Below are 17,599 nucleotides of genomic sequence, written 5' to 3'. Positions count from 1 at the left end.
AAAAATATCTGAAGATTACAGGAAGAAGTTGAGGTCCGAACCCTGGAAAGCCTTATCTTATTGAAAACCAATGTAATTGGATAAAAAATTGCTGGCAGGACTTTTTTGTATGCTGCTTGAAAACTACAGATGAGATGATAGAAATAAAAACAAAGCTACAATGTAGTATGGTTAAACACGCCTTTTTTCAGTCTTCTATCAGTTTCTGGTATTTATAGTTGAAGTAGGATTTGTTTCATTATTACTGCTGCAAACAGATCTTCAGCAACATATATGTTTTCTCAGAAAAGCATATTACTTTAGTTTTCATTGGCATTTTTGCTGCTTAGAGTTACTGGTAAATCATAAATAATGCAGATCTCTGAACACACAAAATTTTGCATTTTTTTCAGAATTCAGCTTGTTGAGTGTTGCTTAAGTTATTGAAAGGAAAAAAAAATCTTAAGTACAGCTCATAGATATATATAATTGGGGAACACGTAACTGTAACATTTTCAGTCGTTAGAATCCCTAGTTAGCAATGCCAGTGGTGTAGGTATTTCAATAAAAATACAAGGGAAGTTTAAATAAGCTCTCAAAGGAGCAATAGCCTCCAGTTAAATGTTAAATCTTAATAAAACTGTTTAGCATAATTTGATAGGATGAAAATAGAAGTGTTATTTGGCATTAAATTTTTTTCTTTAATCTTTATTCTGCAAAGTATGTGCATGATACGCAGCCAAGTAAGTCGTCTTACAGGCAATTTATTATTCATACTTTAGCTCTATAATAATACAGTTCAATCTACTTTGTATTATGACAAATAAGATTCCTGAGAGTTCAGCTTAGCATTTCATAGTATTTATAAGTAAGTGTGCTTGTTTATTTGGTGTAAGGCTATTTTGGAGATGGTTTGCAGGCAGGGAAGCATGTCTATAACTTGCAGACCAAGCTCTTCCTTGGACTAAAGCATCTCTATTAACCTACGTACCCAAAATGAAAAATCTTCAACTGAGAAAAAACGTTTTAAAAAGGCATTGCAAATTGTGGTAGTAATTTGTGAAAATAATGCCCTTAGCCCATGTCAAACTGTCCGTTCTAAAACACGTGTTCATCCTAAAGTACTTTAACATGTGTTCATGGTCCATGAACTTCAGTGGTTCTTAAAGGTACATTTAAGTACATTACTCAATCAGTACGAATAGCAGTAAGGCTCTTCACTATTCCAAATAAACACTTTACTGAATAGTTGTGAAAGTTTAAATAATCCTTGCAGAATATATTTCATGTCACAGTCTATACTTACTGCGTTTCTTAGTTTATCAGAACAAAGCTGTGTAAGGGAGACAGGGTGCAGAGTTCTCAGCGAACCCCTCCTACTAAACTTGTGCAGAGAGCAGTTTTCAGTTATGGTGTTGTATGATGGGGCAAAGAACCACAGATTGCTGCCTCAGAGACCGAGTACAGCACTCGCTGTCATGCTCCCCAAGTGCACACCAGAGAAAGCTATGTGTTGGATAGTGAGCTGACCAGAGTATTGCTGGAAGGCGGGGGAAGGAATTGAATCCCTTCTGGGGAGGGCTCCTTCCTTCTCACAGGGAAGGATTCATCAAAACAGACATTACAGATGAGTTACAAAGCCAAAGATTTGCTAGAGCTTTCTAACAAAGCAGGCAAACTAAAGTGGCTAACAGGGAGTAAAGACTTAAGTGATTCAGCCAGAATTGACCCTCAGATGTTCTGATGCATTTTAAAAGATAATCTAGTAAACTAACCTAAATGCAGAAAGATATTTTTCTTAGAACAGAAGTATTAGTGGCCAATTTCAAAATTGTAACACCGGAACGAACCATGTAAGTACCAAATTTACTTTCTACTAAATATAGTTTCAACACAGGACACCTGGCAGACAGAGTAGGTGATACAAATTTGACTGGGAGATAAACATACATAAAATTCATTACTTTAGATACTATCACCAATAAAACTGAATCAACTGAAATTACACAGAAGCATATGTGTGGTACTTTGACCATCTGTGTCCCAAGGTAGATGTAAAAATGGCTACATGCGCTTGCAGTTTCAGAAGCATTATTTGAATTGTTACCATTAGGCCTTGCCATAATGTTAGATTTAATTTTTAAATCACTCAGTTTTATTGTATACCATTTATGGGATGCATTTATAATCTCTGTTACCATTGTGCAGCAACTGAGAAGTAATGCTATATGGTGTGTTTTATGCACCTTCCTGTTCACTGAATTTGTGACAGTTTACTAAACCTCAGACCTTGATAAACTGGTGAAAGGCCTTTCAACCTAGCATGACCACACAATTAAGTCTGAAAACTATAGTGACTCAACGCTATTCTTTAATCTTGCTGAGAGCTACAGTGCAGAGCTAAAGCTGTCGTTACTAATTCTGTAACAGACATCAAGGGAAGAATAAACAGAAGAAAGCTTACTTCAAAGACCAGCGTCTCATTAGTTGGTCCTGCTGCATATAGACTCTCTGGATGGTTAAAAGAGCGTTGATAATCAAAAACTGTTCCAGCAAAAGAGAACTTTCCTGGCCAGTCAATTGTCCAGTCTCCTGTCAGGTAATACTTTTTACTGAGGTTGCGCACTGCAAGGTAGCTGGTGGAGATTTGCATTTCGTGGAGCTGTATACTGCGTGCTCCTGCTGGAATAGTGACCACAGCATAGTAGTCTGAAATGAAAGAAGTATGCAACATTTTTGCAGTTGTCATACAGCTAGAGATGGCTTATCATTTTTGAGCCAATTTGAAATTTTTTGCAGTTTAAAAGATACTGAAGACAGCTGTTCTGATCCACACAGTTACCGTGTTTTCACAAGGAGAAACCAGCTCTGATTTTAAGCCCCCTGTGCAGCCTGTAATCAGAGTAACTCTGAGGTATTTCAATTCCTGGAATTTTTCTTTGTGATTAAAGACAAGAAAAAGCAAGTTCACCTTAGAAAAATGCAGAACAGACTAACAGTGGTTTCACTGTAATCGTTTTACCGTGTTTTCCCTGTAGCTCCCTACGGTAGTTGGAAGGTACTACTTCCATCATGGACGAGGTTTTTGAGGTGAGATGCAGTGGGATGCAGAGAGCTTTCACAAAGCCCTGTATACCACTCGATCTCCCTGCTGTGAGCCATTGCGCTCTGAGCATGTAGAAATCTCACTCATTCTACAGTCAGATGAGACACCACTGACAATCTCCAACACGTGCTGCACACAGCTAATTTCGCAGAGCATTCAGTTTAGATTATTTTTTCTAGCATTGTATCTCTGCATTACTATATCCCAAACAATTTCCTGGCCTATATTACTGTAGTAGTGACATGTCTTATGATGAACAGTAAACGGATCCTCAAAATACCCCCGTGAGTAAAGAAATATTATCTGCATTTTATGCCTGAGAAACTGCGGCATAGTGAGATTATTTCACAAGAAGCCTGTGACAGTCCACTAAAGAAAATTCTACCTCCCAGTGACTGGATCATCCATTGAATCAGCTGGACAGCTTCCAGTCAACTTAATTTGAAAATGGACATGGAAATACTGTCATGTTTGGCATTATTCTGTGTATCACTTTTTGTATCTTCTACAGTCCCATTCCAGTCAGAGCTGTTGACAGCTATTTTTTCACTCGCCTGAATCCTAAAATATCTTTTAAGAGGAAATTCACATGTAAAGGGAAAATGTGGCTAAGAAGCAAGAGGAGTGCTTGCAAATTAGCTAATCAAGACTTATGCTCATAGCTTTCTTGTTACTAAGAAACAGGAGAAAAGTGAACTCTCCCCTCACTCTCCCTGTGATTTTCAGTTCACATCTGGACTTCTAGCCACTGCCCTAATGAGCAAGGAGTCATATATATCACATGGGGATACAGCAGAGCAATGAGTTGATGATCATGTGGGAACAGCTTTCCTTACCATTAGCTTTGTGCTGGATCAAGTATTGGCCTTTAAAGAACTTGCACGTTGAATTATCTCCTTTACAAACTCCACAAGCATCCAATACAGCTTTGGAACCAAGTCCATGATCACACCCTACTTGCTGCAACCAAAAGGCACAAGTGAAGGACTCAGACACAAGGGAATTTGAAGAAACAGCTGTATTTTCCATAAAGGAGTCAATTGCCCACTTAAAAAAATAGACATTTAGGATTGTAAGAAATTTTATCTTACTTCACATATTCCATCAATGCAAACATCGTATGTATTTGGAGAACACAGAGTTCCATCCTTCACTTTGCTGGACATTGCAAAGAAAAAGTCAAAGTCTTCTGCTGTGCAATACAATTTACATCTGTCTTCCTCTGGGGAAAAAAAACAACAACAAAACAAAAGAGAGGACAAGAAAGTATTAGCAGACCTGCAGCACAGTTTAAAAAAAAAACAAAAAAGCACCCTGCTATTGTTTCTTCCTGCATCCTAGATGACAAGCTACAAGGATTAATTGTGTCTGGTGACATATTAGGACCCCAAGATGGGCAAAAATATAGCCAAATACAGTAGCTTATATTATGCTATTTTAAAAGAACATGTGGCTTTGACTGTCCACACATAGAATTAAGAATTCAAAACCAGTGTGAAAACATGCACATTACATTAGCTCTGCTGATGTGGCCCTCATTTCAGTTCCACTGGTTCACAGTTTCAAATTTCATTTTTTATTAAGAGAAATGGGAGACTGTAATAATTTTATTTAATATTTAGTTAAAATTTGAAAAAGATATAAGATGGCACAAATTATCAGTTTAGCTGAAAGTTAGGACTAGGGCTAGATTTTGCCCTAACAAAAGCACTTTTCCTCTAGAAAATCCCGACCATTATCAATCAAATTTCTTCTTACACAGAGATCGTGTGTTACGCTTATAAAGGGCTGATTAATTCTACATAGACAAAAACAGTCTTGCAGTTGTAAATATTACCACAATTGCTGAAATACACAATTCTAATACAAATCGTAAGTGCAACAAATAAAACAGCATAACAAAATTTTGAAGAACATGAAATTGGATTCAAAATAGTATCCTTTTATTCTTAACTAAGCAGCTGGATTTTCAGTAGTACTTTCTACAGAGGCAAGGCATCTGTAGCAATTTTGAAAACCAGATCATGTTTTCAGGACTGTAAATGTAGATCTTGGGGTAGATTTTGAAAAGCAGCTAAGAGAGTAAGGACAGGCATTTTCAAGTTCAGAGTCACTTGGGGACATCTTGCTTTTGAAAATTATGCCCTTTGTCCCTAATTTTAAGCTCCTATTTCTTTTACTAAACATGGCCCCTACCTTTAAAACCAATGTAGGCTACCTTAATTTCTATTAAACAAGACGCATTATTCTCCCTATTATACCACATCCATTGTTACATGCTGTGAAATTATATTTTTTCTTTCTTCTATTCACATTTGCTGTTAGGACATAGGTTTCTAAATAACCGCAAAAATGTCTGCAAAGACTTTTGAAGAAAATATAATCAGGCTATGAATGAAAGTTGCATGTATGTGTATATATGTGCGTGTATATATATATATAATCATACACTTATTATCATCAAAAGCAAGTTTTTACAGGTGCTAAACGAAGCAGCTACAATGTGACATAGTCCAGCCACTTTTATTCAAGTAGTAGCAATTGCAGCTATAAACTGTGCTTTCAAACTACAGAAAGTATTTGTTGTATCTGATAAAAAATGAATACTGATTCAAAATCTTTGCAAAATTAAGATGTGTAAAGTAAAAATAAACTTTGCTTGTACAAATGACGAGAAATAGTTTTTGAGACCTGAACTTTATAAAGATCTCTTGGTAAAAGATGACTTTAAAAAATTTATGCCAGTACATTGTTTGTTTTTCCAGTTCTCATGGGACTATACCAGCAGAAAAGTCAAAAGGTTGATTTATTGTTATGTTTGGAAATCTGAGAAAGTTCCAAAGGAAGGAAGATTCTGGTAGTGTTATTGTGGGAGCTCGTATTTCCCATGCTGAAAAATCCATGGAAATTGTTTTGTTTTGGTTTTACACTAACCAATATGTAATATAAAATGAAAGAGAGGGGTAGCAACAGCCAGGGAGTCATGCTAAGGACAGAGATTGAAATTCACAACCAAGATCAGTTCTGCATGTTCATACAGGCAGTATCTCACAGGAGGCCAGTTTCAACTGTGCTAGAAAGCAAACACATCTCAAATAAGCCAACTGAATTACTATTTGCTTACATCAGAGTAATATTTGCCCAAAGAATATGGATGAATTACAGCTTATAGCTCACTTCCTGCAATTGTCTTTGTCCTTCAGAGCTGTGCCATAATTACCTTCCACTTTAGTATATGGTTTCCATTTGTAGTACCATCCCCGGAAAGGTTTGCTGTTGTATTCTGCACACTGCTGGGCACGGAAGTCCAAGCTATTTGCTGGACATGGCTGATTATTACAAAGTTGATAAATACGGCTGGAACCTTGGCAGAATTTGCCGCCATATTGTGGCCTAAAAAAAAGAAAAAAAAATTCTTTTGCAAAACCTACTTTTTGTGTGATTGGCATGTTACATGAGTATGAGAGTACAGAGAAAATGAGAGGACGTATTGTCTTAGGAAATCAGTATTTCTTATATGGGCCATTAATTTTCATGGTTCCCAAAACCAAGCAAAGCAGTTGCCATGAATTATCTACTTGGATCACTGCAAACTCAGCAAAGATGCAACCATCTAGAGGTGAGTCATGTTTTCACTAATTTAAATTTATAGGGCTATTTTGTATTGGCTGATTTCAATCTTGTTATATACCTATTTTTGCTCTGCTGTAACCCGGGAATGAACATGTGCAAAGAATTACCTGTCATGACAATAAGAGTTAATAAAGGATAACATAACACTGATCAAACATAAACAGAATGAATAATTACATTTGGTTGTTCATTTGTTTTGTAAATAATTTTGAAAAAATGTACTTTTAAATAGTCAAAGGAAACAAGGACCCTGCATAGTTGTTCTGCTTTAGGAAAATGTTGGAATTCGTGGATAACTCCATGTCACCTCCACTTCAGCAGACCTTGCCTGGGCATTTCCCTTAATTTTGGCCAGAATGAAAAGAGCATGCTCTATTAATTTGCAAGTATCTTATGTTATCAGAATAATAGCTTTTTAACTATTTGGTCTATGCACATGACTGTAAAACAATGTCAAATGTAAGACTTGCTCTTTTTAAGGCGACTGAGAGGTCTCATAAGCTGCTGAGAAATGTATTCACTCAACTTCTGTATTCCTTATGGATCTACATAGGAATTCACTGATGTTATTTTTGCAGTTTCACTATGCTCAGATATACATCTGCAAGTACTGGGCCAAATGTTCAAAACACCAAATTCTAAGAATTGTTTGTTGTATTATACAATTTCTTGCATCAAGTGAAAAGAAATGTAACAATGCTGCACTTACACACATTTGTGTAACAATTTTAAAAAATTAGGGAACATACATACTTGGAAGACAAGCTACGATCTTTCAGTGGATGGCTTCCCCATGTTACACACACATTAAGGAAAAAAATCAGAATAATATAAAAGATACAGAATAATAATATATTAACTATCAATAATTAATAGTAATAGTATAAAAGATACAGTTGCAACGTATTGTTTGTTTAAATCTCTAAACACTATGTTATAACTATTCCCCATATCAAGTATCCCATGCAACTTCTCTTGACATGCATCTGACTGGAGTAATGTGGAGGCAGCTTTGTGCAACATGGATGAGAAAATCCAGGTGCTTTTTCTGTTTGCTTTATTATAAATTTTAACCTTCATATGTCTAACCCTCTACCCAAGCTGGGGCGTGGTTTTATGTTTTGAATCAGCTTTGAATGTACACAATATCTGCCTTTTCCAGAATTCTGGGCTACGAAACAGCCTTTCAAAGGAAGAGGTGGAAACGCACCTGCTACTCTATTTAAAACTGGGTTAAAGCATCAGCAAAATGTGTTGTGGAAAAAACCCTAACTTCCACTGACTTTTCTTAAGGTCACCTACTAGCTACACTGACAGTGGGTATAACAGCGAAGGTCTTAAAAAGAATCAGATTTTCTGCCCTAGTTGGTGGCAATTCAGTCTGTGAAGGGTGGGGAGCGTATGTAACATCAGTGAAGTCAGGGAGTATTTATGCTGACTTTGTGCAATTGGTGAGAGCTTTAAGGCAGCCAAACCGTTGGGTCCTTACTCAATTCTCTACAGACTTTCTTTACTGCTTCAACACATGTATGATTTTTTACCTCCTTCAGCCCCAGACAACAAATCTGCTTTAGTGTAAGGAAAAGAAGCAACCTCCTTCCAAGTAAATGCCACCAAACAAGCACTATAATAGAATTATTTATGGCTAGATCGTGATTTCTAGCCACAGTCTTGCATTTGAGGATGGTATAAAATTCCACCAAACTAAGGGAGCACTGAAAGAGGCATTCTGTTTCCCAGCTCCGTTACAGCATTTTAATATTACAGTACACTCCCATTACTGAAACTGTTGGCCAGAGAATTATGGAAACTTCCCCACCTTCACTTTTTACCAACAAGATGTCAGTAAGAGTTAAGTAATTTACAGGAAACTAGATGTAGATCTACTAAAACATTTCTGAGAAGACTATTATCTACACTGACAAAATCATGCTTTTATTGGTGACATTTATACCACCAGTAGATTTTGGTTTGACTGCCTACAGAAGCTCTGGTAGTATAACTGCGCTTAGAACGGAATGCTTTGCACAGAGGGTATTCCAATATTTCTGTAGTGATGCAGTGCTCCTAATCCACGTATCGCCTAAACTTCATCCATCTGTGTACCTCCCCAGCATTGGCATGCATAGGTAAAGATACCCACGTGAATAGATGCTGTTAGAGCTGAGGCCTTGCTGAGCATAATTGGAAAAGGGAGAAATTTGTTGAGAAAGGCCAGTAAAAAAACAGTCTCCAAAGAATGATTTGTGAAAGGAGTATAAGTGCAAAGATATAAATACTCCACTTCATATAAGACTCAAAATGCTACAAGAGTAGCTTAAATCAATTCTGCAGTACCCTTTTAAGAATAGACTTCATGAACAATGAAAGTAAAATGGATACTAACTGCAATGCAACACAGAGAGTGAGAAATCCTGGAATAAATCTGATCGAGGAAACTATTTTATGCATTACAAAGGGAATTAGACTCTGAAATTCTGGACTCCTATCTTTTCATGTTTTGTAATAATTTAAATTCAAGACAGAACATTTCTGCTCATATTATGAACATATGATAGTATCACAAAGTTAGACTATTTTATTCTGCATGAATTTGAAAGGTCTACAAGGTCTTTCACAATCTTCATTTTTAATTGGTATTTTAAATGGCATCATTACTTTGCATCAGTTTAAATCTGCATTGTCTGTAATCACTGTTACAGATATTGTACACAAAATATTAAAAAGACATGTTCAAGCAATTTTGATTTAGTCTTTTGATTGCATACATGCCTAAAACTCCATTCTACTCTTGCTGAACAATGCATTATTGTGAAGTGGGTAGGATTCAGTCCCACAGATATGATTTAGGTATTAATTTAAATCTCTCGGGCACTCTTCAGGTTCTTTCCCAGCTAAACTATTAAATTATGTAATCTATTTCTATCTTGGAAAAGTACCTCAATTGTAAAATGTTGTGATGTATGAAAAACAGATCCATGAAATTACACTGTGACAATTTACAGAACCATAATGATTTTAGCAAATCTCCATAGTTCTGTGTTCTACAGATGACCTCCATAGGTGTTCGTTAGTATGAATCGTACATAACTCCAGTGGTAATTCAGAAGCCATACCCAGAGCTGTTGGGGTATGGTCACAAGGTCTGTCTTAAAATTGTCAAGAGAAAGGGAACTGAATTGGTTGGATATTATTTGCAAGAGGAGAATTTCACATACAAACACAGGTAACGAGATTTTCATACGCAGCAGCCTGAATTTGTGTTCTTCACCTGTCTTTAAGCTTCTAATAAGACGTGTCACCTTTAAAATCACTGGAAACTTAGAAATCTCCCTCAATGTTCATAAGAAGTCAGTTACTCTGAAAAATGGACTACTTATTTAAAAACCTCATTTTAGAGTCCAGTCAGTTCTTCAGAGATGCACACTGCTTGTCCTAATCTTTTACAGAAATACATTTTATTCTTTGTCATTCTCAAAATTTTGCTATCCAAAATCATCTATCAAGCTTTTGAACAAAATAAACATTAGCTCCTACACAAATCTGGATTAGGAAAAGTGAAATAAATATATTACATATGAAATAATATATATATATGTACTGAAATATATAAACATCTGAAATATATTTCAGAAGTTCAAAAAGAAAGGAATCATTATTCTTTGTTTATGTGTAGTTATAGAGGTGAACAATGAACAGTGACTAGGTTATAAATTGTTACATGTGGTGTAACATTGAAAATGGATAATATAATTTTTCTAATGATTCCACATTTATACAAAAGTGCTGTGATGGGAAATACAGCTACCTGGATATTTGTGCACTGCTGTGCGGATGGGTTATTTATAGTCCTGTCATTTCATCACTCTAGCTCTGAGAGAGATTTATAGTATACTCTTTGTACTAACTGAATTATCACTAATATAATAAGATTAAATTTAGTATAAACATGATCCAGTTCTGGTATCAAGTCTTACTTGGTTACATCAAGTCTTACTTTAATTAGAACAGATCACTCTGAATGCAAGTTTTAAATACATAATGCTACAGTAAGAGACACCCTTCATGTTAAAAAGCTTCTGTTTGAAGACCACTGGAAATCATTATCAGTTCTAATAGTGCACCAAACTGAAACATTTCAACTACTGGACATTATTCTATCACATAGGGAGAGCAAGGGAAGGCTTACGAATAAATGCAAAGAACAATGTGCATACATACAAATTTAGCAGGCAAAACGGAGACCAAACTAGGAAGACCAAAATATATGTATGATGTGTAATTGAGACCCTGCATTCTCTTGCTAAATAGTTTAATAAAGGAAACTATCCAAGTAATTTTATTTATCAAAACACACTGAGAAACAACAGAAGAGGTTGAGAAAATGCTTCGCTATGGATCTGCAAAAATCGGCTTGACTGAGTGAGGGTAATAAAGACTATTTTAACTAACTCACATTTTCCTATAACATAGTATATGAAGCATGGATATTATTACTGCAGCACTGTATAGTAGGTGTGAGGCTTCTTTACAGCCTCATATAAACTGTGTCATATTTTCTCTGTTTTTTATTACTGCAGTTTAAATGCTGTTTTTATTGTGTGCAATGAAGAATACATGTGTCTATGCCTGTTGAAGTTGTGTATGAAATAAAACAGTGAAATCCTCTTTTTCTTGTAAGTTGAAATTAATTGAGTACTTGGGAAAGATGCTGGTCAGATAACACTTGACCTTTACTTTGAAATAGTATTGTAAGGAATAGTAGTATTTACAGTGATGAGACATTCACTAGAGGAAAATACCAGAAATGTTTCATGAGTTAGCGTACAATTCTAGAGTTCAGCAACTTCATTCTGTCCTGTGAAACTTAAAAGAATGCAAAGAACATGACAGACATACAAAGACATCTGTCTACAACCATTTTGAAATTGACTTTAAACATTTTTGGTTTATTATCCTGGATAATATGATCTCATCAGAAGTCTTAATAGCTTTTAAGACCTTTTTCCCTTGCTTTTAAATAATTATGTGTGAATATGTCTGTATGGCATTTCATTACTTCTGCAGGTATTTGATAAAAGGTAGTGTCACAAAATAAATTGAGAAAGTTGGGCTGTAGGTTTTCTAGTACTCTAGCAGTCTTCAGACAGCCACTACTTTCTAGTATGAGGACATATTTCTGTCTTTCAGCTACTGATTGGTCATATTGGACATGAAAGAAAGGTCTTAGAAACATTTTCACATGTACTATCTCCCTACAGAAATGGACTCTTATTTTTTTTGTTGTTGTTCTAATAACATAAATAGCATAAAAATAATACCTTTTCATATCTATTTCTTACTTTGGATTATTGCAGTGTCTTTCTTGATATGTGACCCCACCTCCACAAGTGCGAGTACACTCTGACCACTCAGACCAGGCAGACCATTGGCCATTTACAGGCTTGGGTCCATGATCACCATATTTGACACACTGTCCTCTTCGACACCACTGCCAAAAGAATGCCAAAAAATATCCCATCAGTTAGTTGTACCTAGTAGATGCAAAAAAGAAAAAAATCCACATTTAAAAGCTCCGGTGCTTAACCATAATAAACGTGAGGTCAGCCACCGAACTCAATGAGATTGTTCACAGTAGGACAAGGACTCTGAAATAGGACATTGATCCACACAATGGTATAGATAAGTACTGTCCTAAAATTTGTCCAAGTTCTGAGTTGAAGATCTCTGAGGTACAAATTTTCAAAACTCTTCTCTTGGAGAGTGTCGTCTTGGTTTACTCTTCTCCAGAAAATCCATGTTAATTTATGGTCTTGTGCTATCAGAACCTCAAAACTTCCCATGTAATTTAAAAATTGTCTGCTAAAATTCTGCTAAAATTTCTGCCTTTTATCATTCAATTATGAAATAGTGAACAAAGAGAAAAAGCAAAATAGATCATTTGTCAGTAACTGGAAAAATCAAAACAATATTCTACTGGAAGAAACATTACAGCAAAAGAAAATATTTGGGGTAAGTATAGATGAGTGTAAATTAGAAGGTTCAACTAAAACAAATAACCATGCTCTTTTAGTAGTGATCACTGATGATAACATGCATGATGGGCTTAGTCTGTAGAGCAAATATTATGGCTTAAGGAGTGTTTGTATCAGAGTGGAATTGGAAGCCTTGATCTAACTTCTGTTATAATTAATGGATTTTCGTACTGATTTAGATTTGCCAGATGTAACTCATCCCATAACTCGATGGGAGATGCATCACTCCCTACCATCAGATAGGTGCCACTGTGAGTACCAGTCCTGACTATGTATTGCAATGCAGTTGTTTATAGAGCAATCTGGAAGTCCGTGATAGCAAACCTAGAGGGATCTGGATAAAACTGGTTTTGACAGGAGCTGGTATTTGACCCAATACAGTCTAAAAACAAGTTAGAGTGACGATGTCCTATTTATAAAACAACTTACCATACTTATACCACAAGCTGTTCCTTCTGCTGCTGGCATGAACTTTGTCTCGCACCTATGACCCACTTTGTGACACCAGAGAGATTTGCATATATCCTGAAAAGAAAAAAGTACTCGCTGTAGTACTCATAATTCCCATTATTTCCTGGTGTTTAGAAAGACTAACAAATGATACATGCCTTTGCTACCTTAAAAGCCATATAAATAAAACCTTTTCTGAATTTAGAAAAGCCAAGGTTTAAGATTCATAGGACAGCCATAGCCTGTATATTGCCTTCTTGTTTATGCACCATTTCACTATATATTTTTTAAAACTTTTTTGAGTGTGAGATTATAATAGAATAAAAACAGTGTTAAAAAGTTCAAGGCTAAAATTTCATCACGTCTGCAGGGACTATAATACTGTGAAGAAACTAGATTTTCTAAAGCACAGGAGGTATCTGGAAACACAGTCTCTTCACAGTGCTGTTCACTCTCTCTTCTTTGTTTCTTAGCTGTAGAAGAAACACAGCTGCCATCACATGATAAATGTGGTTAGTATAAAATAAATCAAAATACTCCAGGATACTAACAGGAGTCAAAGAAATGAAAATACTTCTTTTCAGAATGAGCACTCCAGATAATTTAATAAAATGTCTTCTCTGAAGAGATCAGCAAGGAGTGTAGCAGTCACTAAAATAATGGGTTAATCTAAATTAATCCTTCATCACAAAGTCAAGACTATAAATTACGTTTTTATTGTTCTAAAATAACCCTACAGGTCTTATCCAGACTTTGCCGTCAATGCATAAGAGTAAAACAAAACACAAGAAACTTAGTCCTTTATCCCACATGCCACACCCCATGCAAGTTTTGTTCAAAACTCTACTGCCTGCTAATTTCCCTTAGCATAATAGGCAAGGGCTCATGGGTCTTATATATTCAACTGCACTCCTTATGACTCCTGGAAAGAACACACTTCCTTCTGAAACTCCCCTGGGGCTGTGATATTCCTCAAAAGAGGCCAGTACCTTCAAAGCAAATTGCCAAGCAAGATAAGGTAGAGAAATAGCCCAGGCCTCGGAAGAACACTGTATTATTTGCACTCATTTAGTGTACTGCAGTTCTCTAAAGTAATTTTAACTTTTTAAAAGTATATCAATAGGTACCTTTACAAAGCTGAGGTTGCACAGTTTTGCTTTCATTCCAAATTGCCATTTGCACTGGGTATCAGCATCATAGATCTGCCCTGGCAGTTTGTCAGGGTATTTATACTGTCCTGTTTGCTTAGGTTCATCAATCAGGCAGGCAGCTTGAGCTGTACTATAATGAGAATGTATATTAATCATGACTATGATCTTTATATCAAAATATTTTAATCTGCTACAGACCAGCAAAACACATATTATGGTATACAGTACCTTTAACCATCTTTAAAGGTATGGACTGAAAAGAGAGTATCTGCTTGCAGGAGCCAAAAGATCTTGACATCTTGTTGGTAGCCTGACCTGCAAAGTTTTAAGCAAGCAGGAATTTCCAGGCTTTGGGACTGTTGTGACAACAAAAAAGAACGATGTCAAATTCTCTTTCTCCTTTTATTCCTGTGTAACCGAGAGCAAGGTGATCTAGTCTGCTTCTTTCCCTTAAATGGATTTCCAAAATCAGGAAACAACAGGGACACTGTCTCATTTCAGCGTTCGCTTTGTGTGGATTGACAAACAGAAGGCTGTTGCAGCTTGTGTGCTTTGGGTTGGCTGTGTCCAGCTTAAGACTGAAGGTACCCTATGGTCTACTTTTTCTCCTTTATATATGCTTGAGAACCCATGTATACAGAAGGTCACTCTATGCTGGATTTATCTTCCAAGATACTCTTAAGATACTAACTTGGAATTCAACGATCAGATCCACAGAACTATCTAGCTGCTTGATTCTCACTCTAAGGAATTAACATCTAAAATGCCTGTATTGGATCTGGGTCTTAGTACCGCCTACACATTTTTTAGTAATCATGTATAGTCTACCCATGTATGACAAAAAAAAATAAAAGGGAATTTGTACAGGAAAGGACTGCAATTCTGATGACATTAAACATAGACCAGAAAACAGTTCCTCTAAAAGCATCACTGAGTAATGCCAACATGCTGGAGAAATAATTGGCATCTTTCTCTTTTTCCTTCTTTCCCCCCCCTAGAAACAGTATATGAAAAATGTAAAATGTCCTTATTCATGACACGAGCTAGATCAAGTGAGAAACTCCAGTGAGAAAGGCCACTAATGTTAATTTACATTTTGTAATGACTTTGGTACCACTGTGTCTGCCCTCTTTTGTGTTCACTTCCTACTAATTCTCTAATAAACCTAGCTGCTGACAGGAATGCCTGGGAAAGAATGATATGCCAGTCATTACTGCAGGATATTCATGGAGGCTGAAATTCATTCTTTTGAAACACGGCAGGACAAAAACACTTATATGCCATACCATCTATATGCTTCTTAAGTTCATGTGTGGGGGCCTAAATAGTACATTGGTTTAAGCACATTTTAAAAGAGGTGAATTTCACACTGAAGTAATTTTTATGTCTGTTCAAGAATTCAAGCCCAGTTACTAAAGATACATTCCCTGGCACTGGCCCAGATTTACATCTGACCTACCTGAGAAATTTGTTGAGATACTGCCTGCTGCATACAGACCAAGAAAACACTCCATTGTTTCCTGTGAGTGTGGGAGACATAATATTACCCTCAGCTTTTCTACAAGGATTTCCTTCTCCATCATGAATCATACCAAAGCTGAAAAGAGAACCAAGCGTTAGAATGAAAATCTAGATTAATCAGAAGCAAAACGAAATTTGGGGCAGAAGAAACAGTTTCTGGGTAACAGCTCTATGCTTGAACTCCACAGGGAATGTGGAATTCATCCCTTTCATTCCAAAGGGATGAAAACATGCACCATACAAATGACTATTGGTATGAAACAAACTCCAATTAATAGCATTCAAGTTTTATTGTCATCATACACTTGTCTGGTGAGAAAAAGATAGTCAAGTTTCAAGAAAGACCCATACTGGTAATGCACAGGAGCTCTGCAATGTGACCTAATGACAAGACACTGGCACAAAAGTACCAGAGTTGCAGACTGTGTCAGAATTTTTACAGTTTAACCATTTCTCTTTCCTGAAGGAGAAATGTTTTGTGGTGACATGGATGGAAGTAGTGGATCTTCTGTTCAGTCACACTTGTACTTGCCTGTAAATCTATCAGCTTAAAACAAGCATGCAGTCTGAGCCTTTCTTTGCTTTAGCAATAATGCCTGTTAAAATGAATGGCGTGGAGATCAGAATCCAGGGAAATATCAGTGTTACACAGCTGTAAGAATATAACATAACTGTTCTCCTAATAGGAGGGAAGAACTACATAGCTGCAGTCAATCTGTAGCAAAAGAAGTGGGATTGAATGAATAGAATACAAGGTATGAATATAAAAATATGATTCTTTTTGTAATTTTGGCCACTGACTTGCTATATTATCTCAGGCAAATCACTTTCTTTTCCTTGCCTTTGTTATACACTGTCACTTACTTTGTCTAGACTGCAACCTCTTTAGTGGGAATACTGCCTCTTACCAGGTGCTTTGCTCAGTCTGCAGCACCAAGAGGCCCTGCTTTCACTAGGAGAGGTGTTAGGATAATATAAAGAATAATAAGTCATAATAAAAACCACGTTAAAAAATGATAAATTATGTGGAGTTTATGGATATGATAAAGATAATTTTCAGGCTTTTCCTTTTCACTGTTTTATATTTACTCCTTGTATGGGACATCTGTGAATATCAATGTGTTTTGAATAGAAATTTCATAATCTGTTACTTCAACATTGTAGTACATTGGCAAATTTATGAATGTAATCTGTGCATGTGCAGGGAATATCTAATTTACTGGACTTGATCCTCTACTGTTATAAATCATTGCAGGCTCATCAGAGTTACTGCATGTGTTGCCACCAGCTGAGGCTCCAAACTTGCTAAAATATATGGCTCCTTCTATAAATGGACAACAAAAGTCCCAACTGAGCTAGTATTTTAGAATCCTTTACAAAATACTAACTTTTTTTACATGCATTGCAGCCAAAGAATCCAGTTTATATACCCACTGACACAATGGGCTCTGAATTCCCGAAGGAACTGTTAAGCTTTGAGGTAAAAACACAAACTACTTAAAGAAAACCATAAAAATGTATAACAACTGAAGCTACTCAGTGGATCACAGAGCGTGATGTATACAGTATACAATATTCTCCTACTATGAAATCCTTAGGTTAATATATTCACAGTGGACCTCCGCACCTCTAAGGCTGTCACAGGTATTTTTTCTTCCAGGAATCTCTGTACCACAGAGACCAAATTCTGTTTTCTTACATCACATACTAGGTAGTTTTAGGAA

General features: G+C 36.2%; 1 protein-coding gene across 3 annotated transcripts in view; it reads right to left on the bottom strand.

The window, feature by feature from the left end:
• ADAMTS18 (ADAM metallopeptidase with thrombospondin type 1 motif 18) overlaps positions 1 to 17,599 on the bottom strand; it is an 80,260-nt gene that overhangs the window by 25,228 nt on the left and 37,433 nt on the right. For all 3 annotated transcript variants that reach the window (XM_052797647.1, XM_052797648.1, XM_052797649.1), the window contains 8 exons: positions 15,814 to 15,951; positions 14,331 to 14,484; positions 13,183 to 13,278; positions 12,061 to 12,209; positions 6,306 to 6,478; positions 4,177 to 4,307; positions 3,922 to 4,045; positions 2,444 to 2,688 (listed from right to left, as the gene is read on the bottom strand). In XM_052797647.1, the coding sequence (XP_052653607.1) occupies positions 2,444 to 2,688; positions 3,922 to 4,045; positions 4,177 to 4,307; positions 6,306 to 6,478; positions 12,061 to 12,209; positions 13,183 to 13,278; positions 14,331 to 14,484; positions 15,814 to 15,951 (1,210 nt within the window). The remainder of the gene's footprint in view (positions 1 to 2,443; positions 2,689 to 3,921; positions 4,046 to 4,176; positions 4,308 to 6,305; positions 6,479 to 12,060; positions 12,210 to 13,182; positions 13,279 to 14,330; positions 14,485 to 15,813; positions 15,952 to 17,599) is intronic.

Source organism: Harpia harpyja, chromosome 9 (genome assembly GCF_026419915.1).
Source record: "Harpia harpyja isolate bHarHar1 chromosome 9, bHarHar1 primary haplotype, whole genome shotgun sequence".
Lineage (NCBI taxonomy): Eukaryota > Metazoa > Chordata > Aves > Accipitriformes > Accipitridae > Harpia > Harpia harpyja.
Note: the sequence above shows the minus strand (reverse complement) of the source record. Positions and strands in the feature narration are given on the sequence as shown.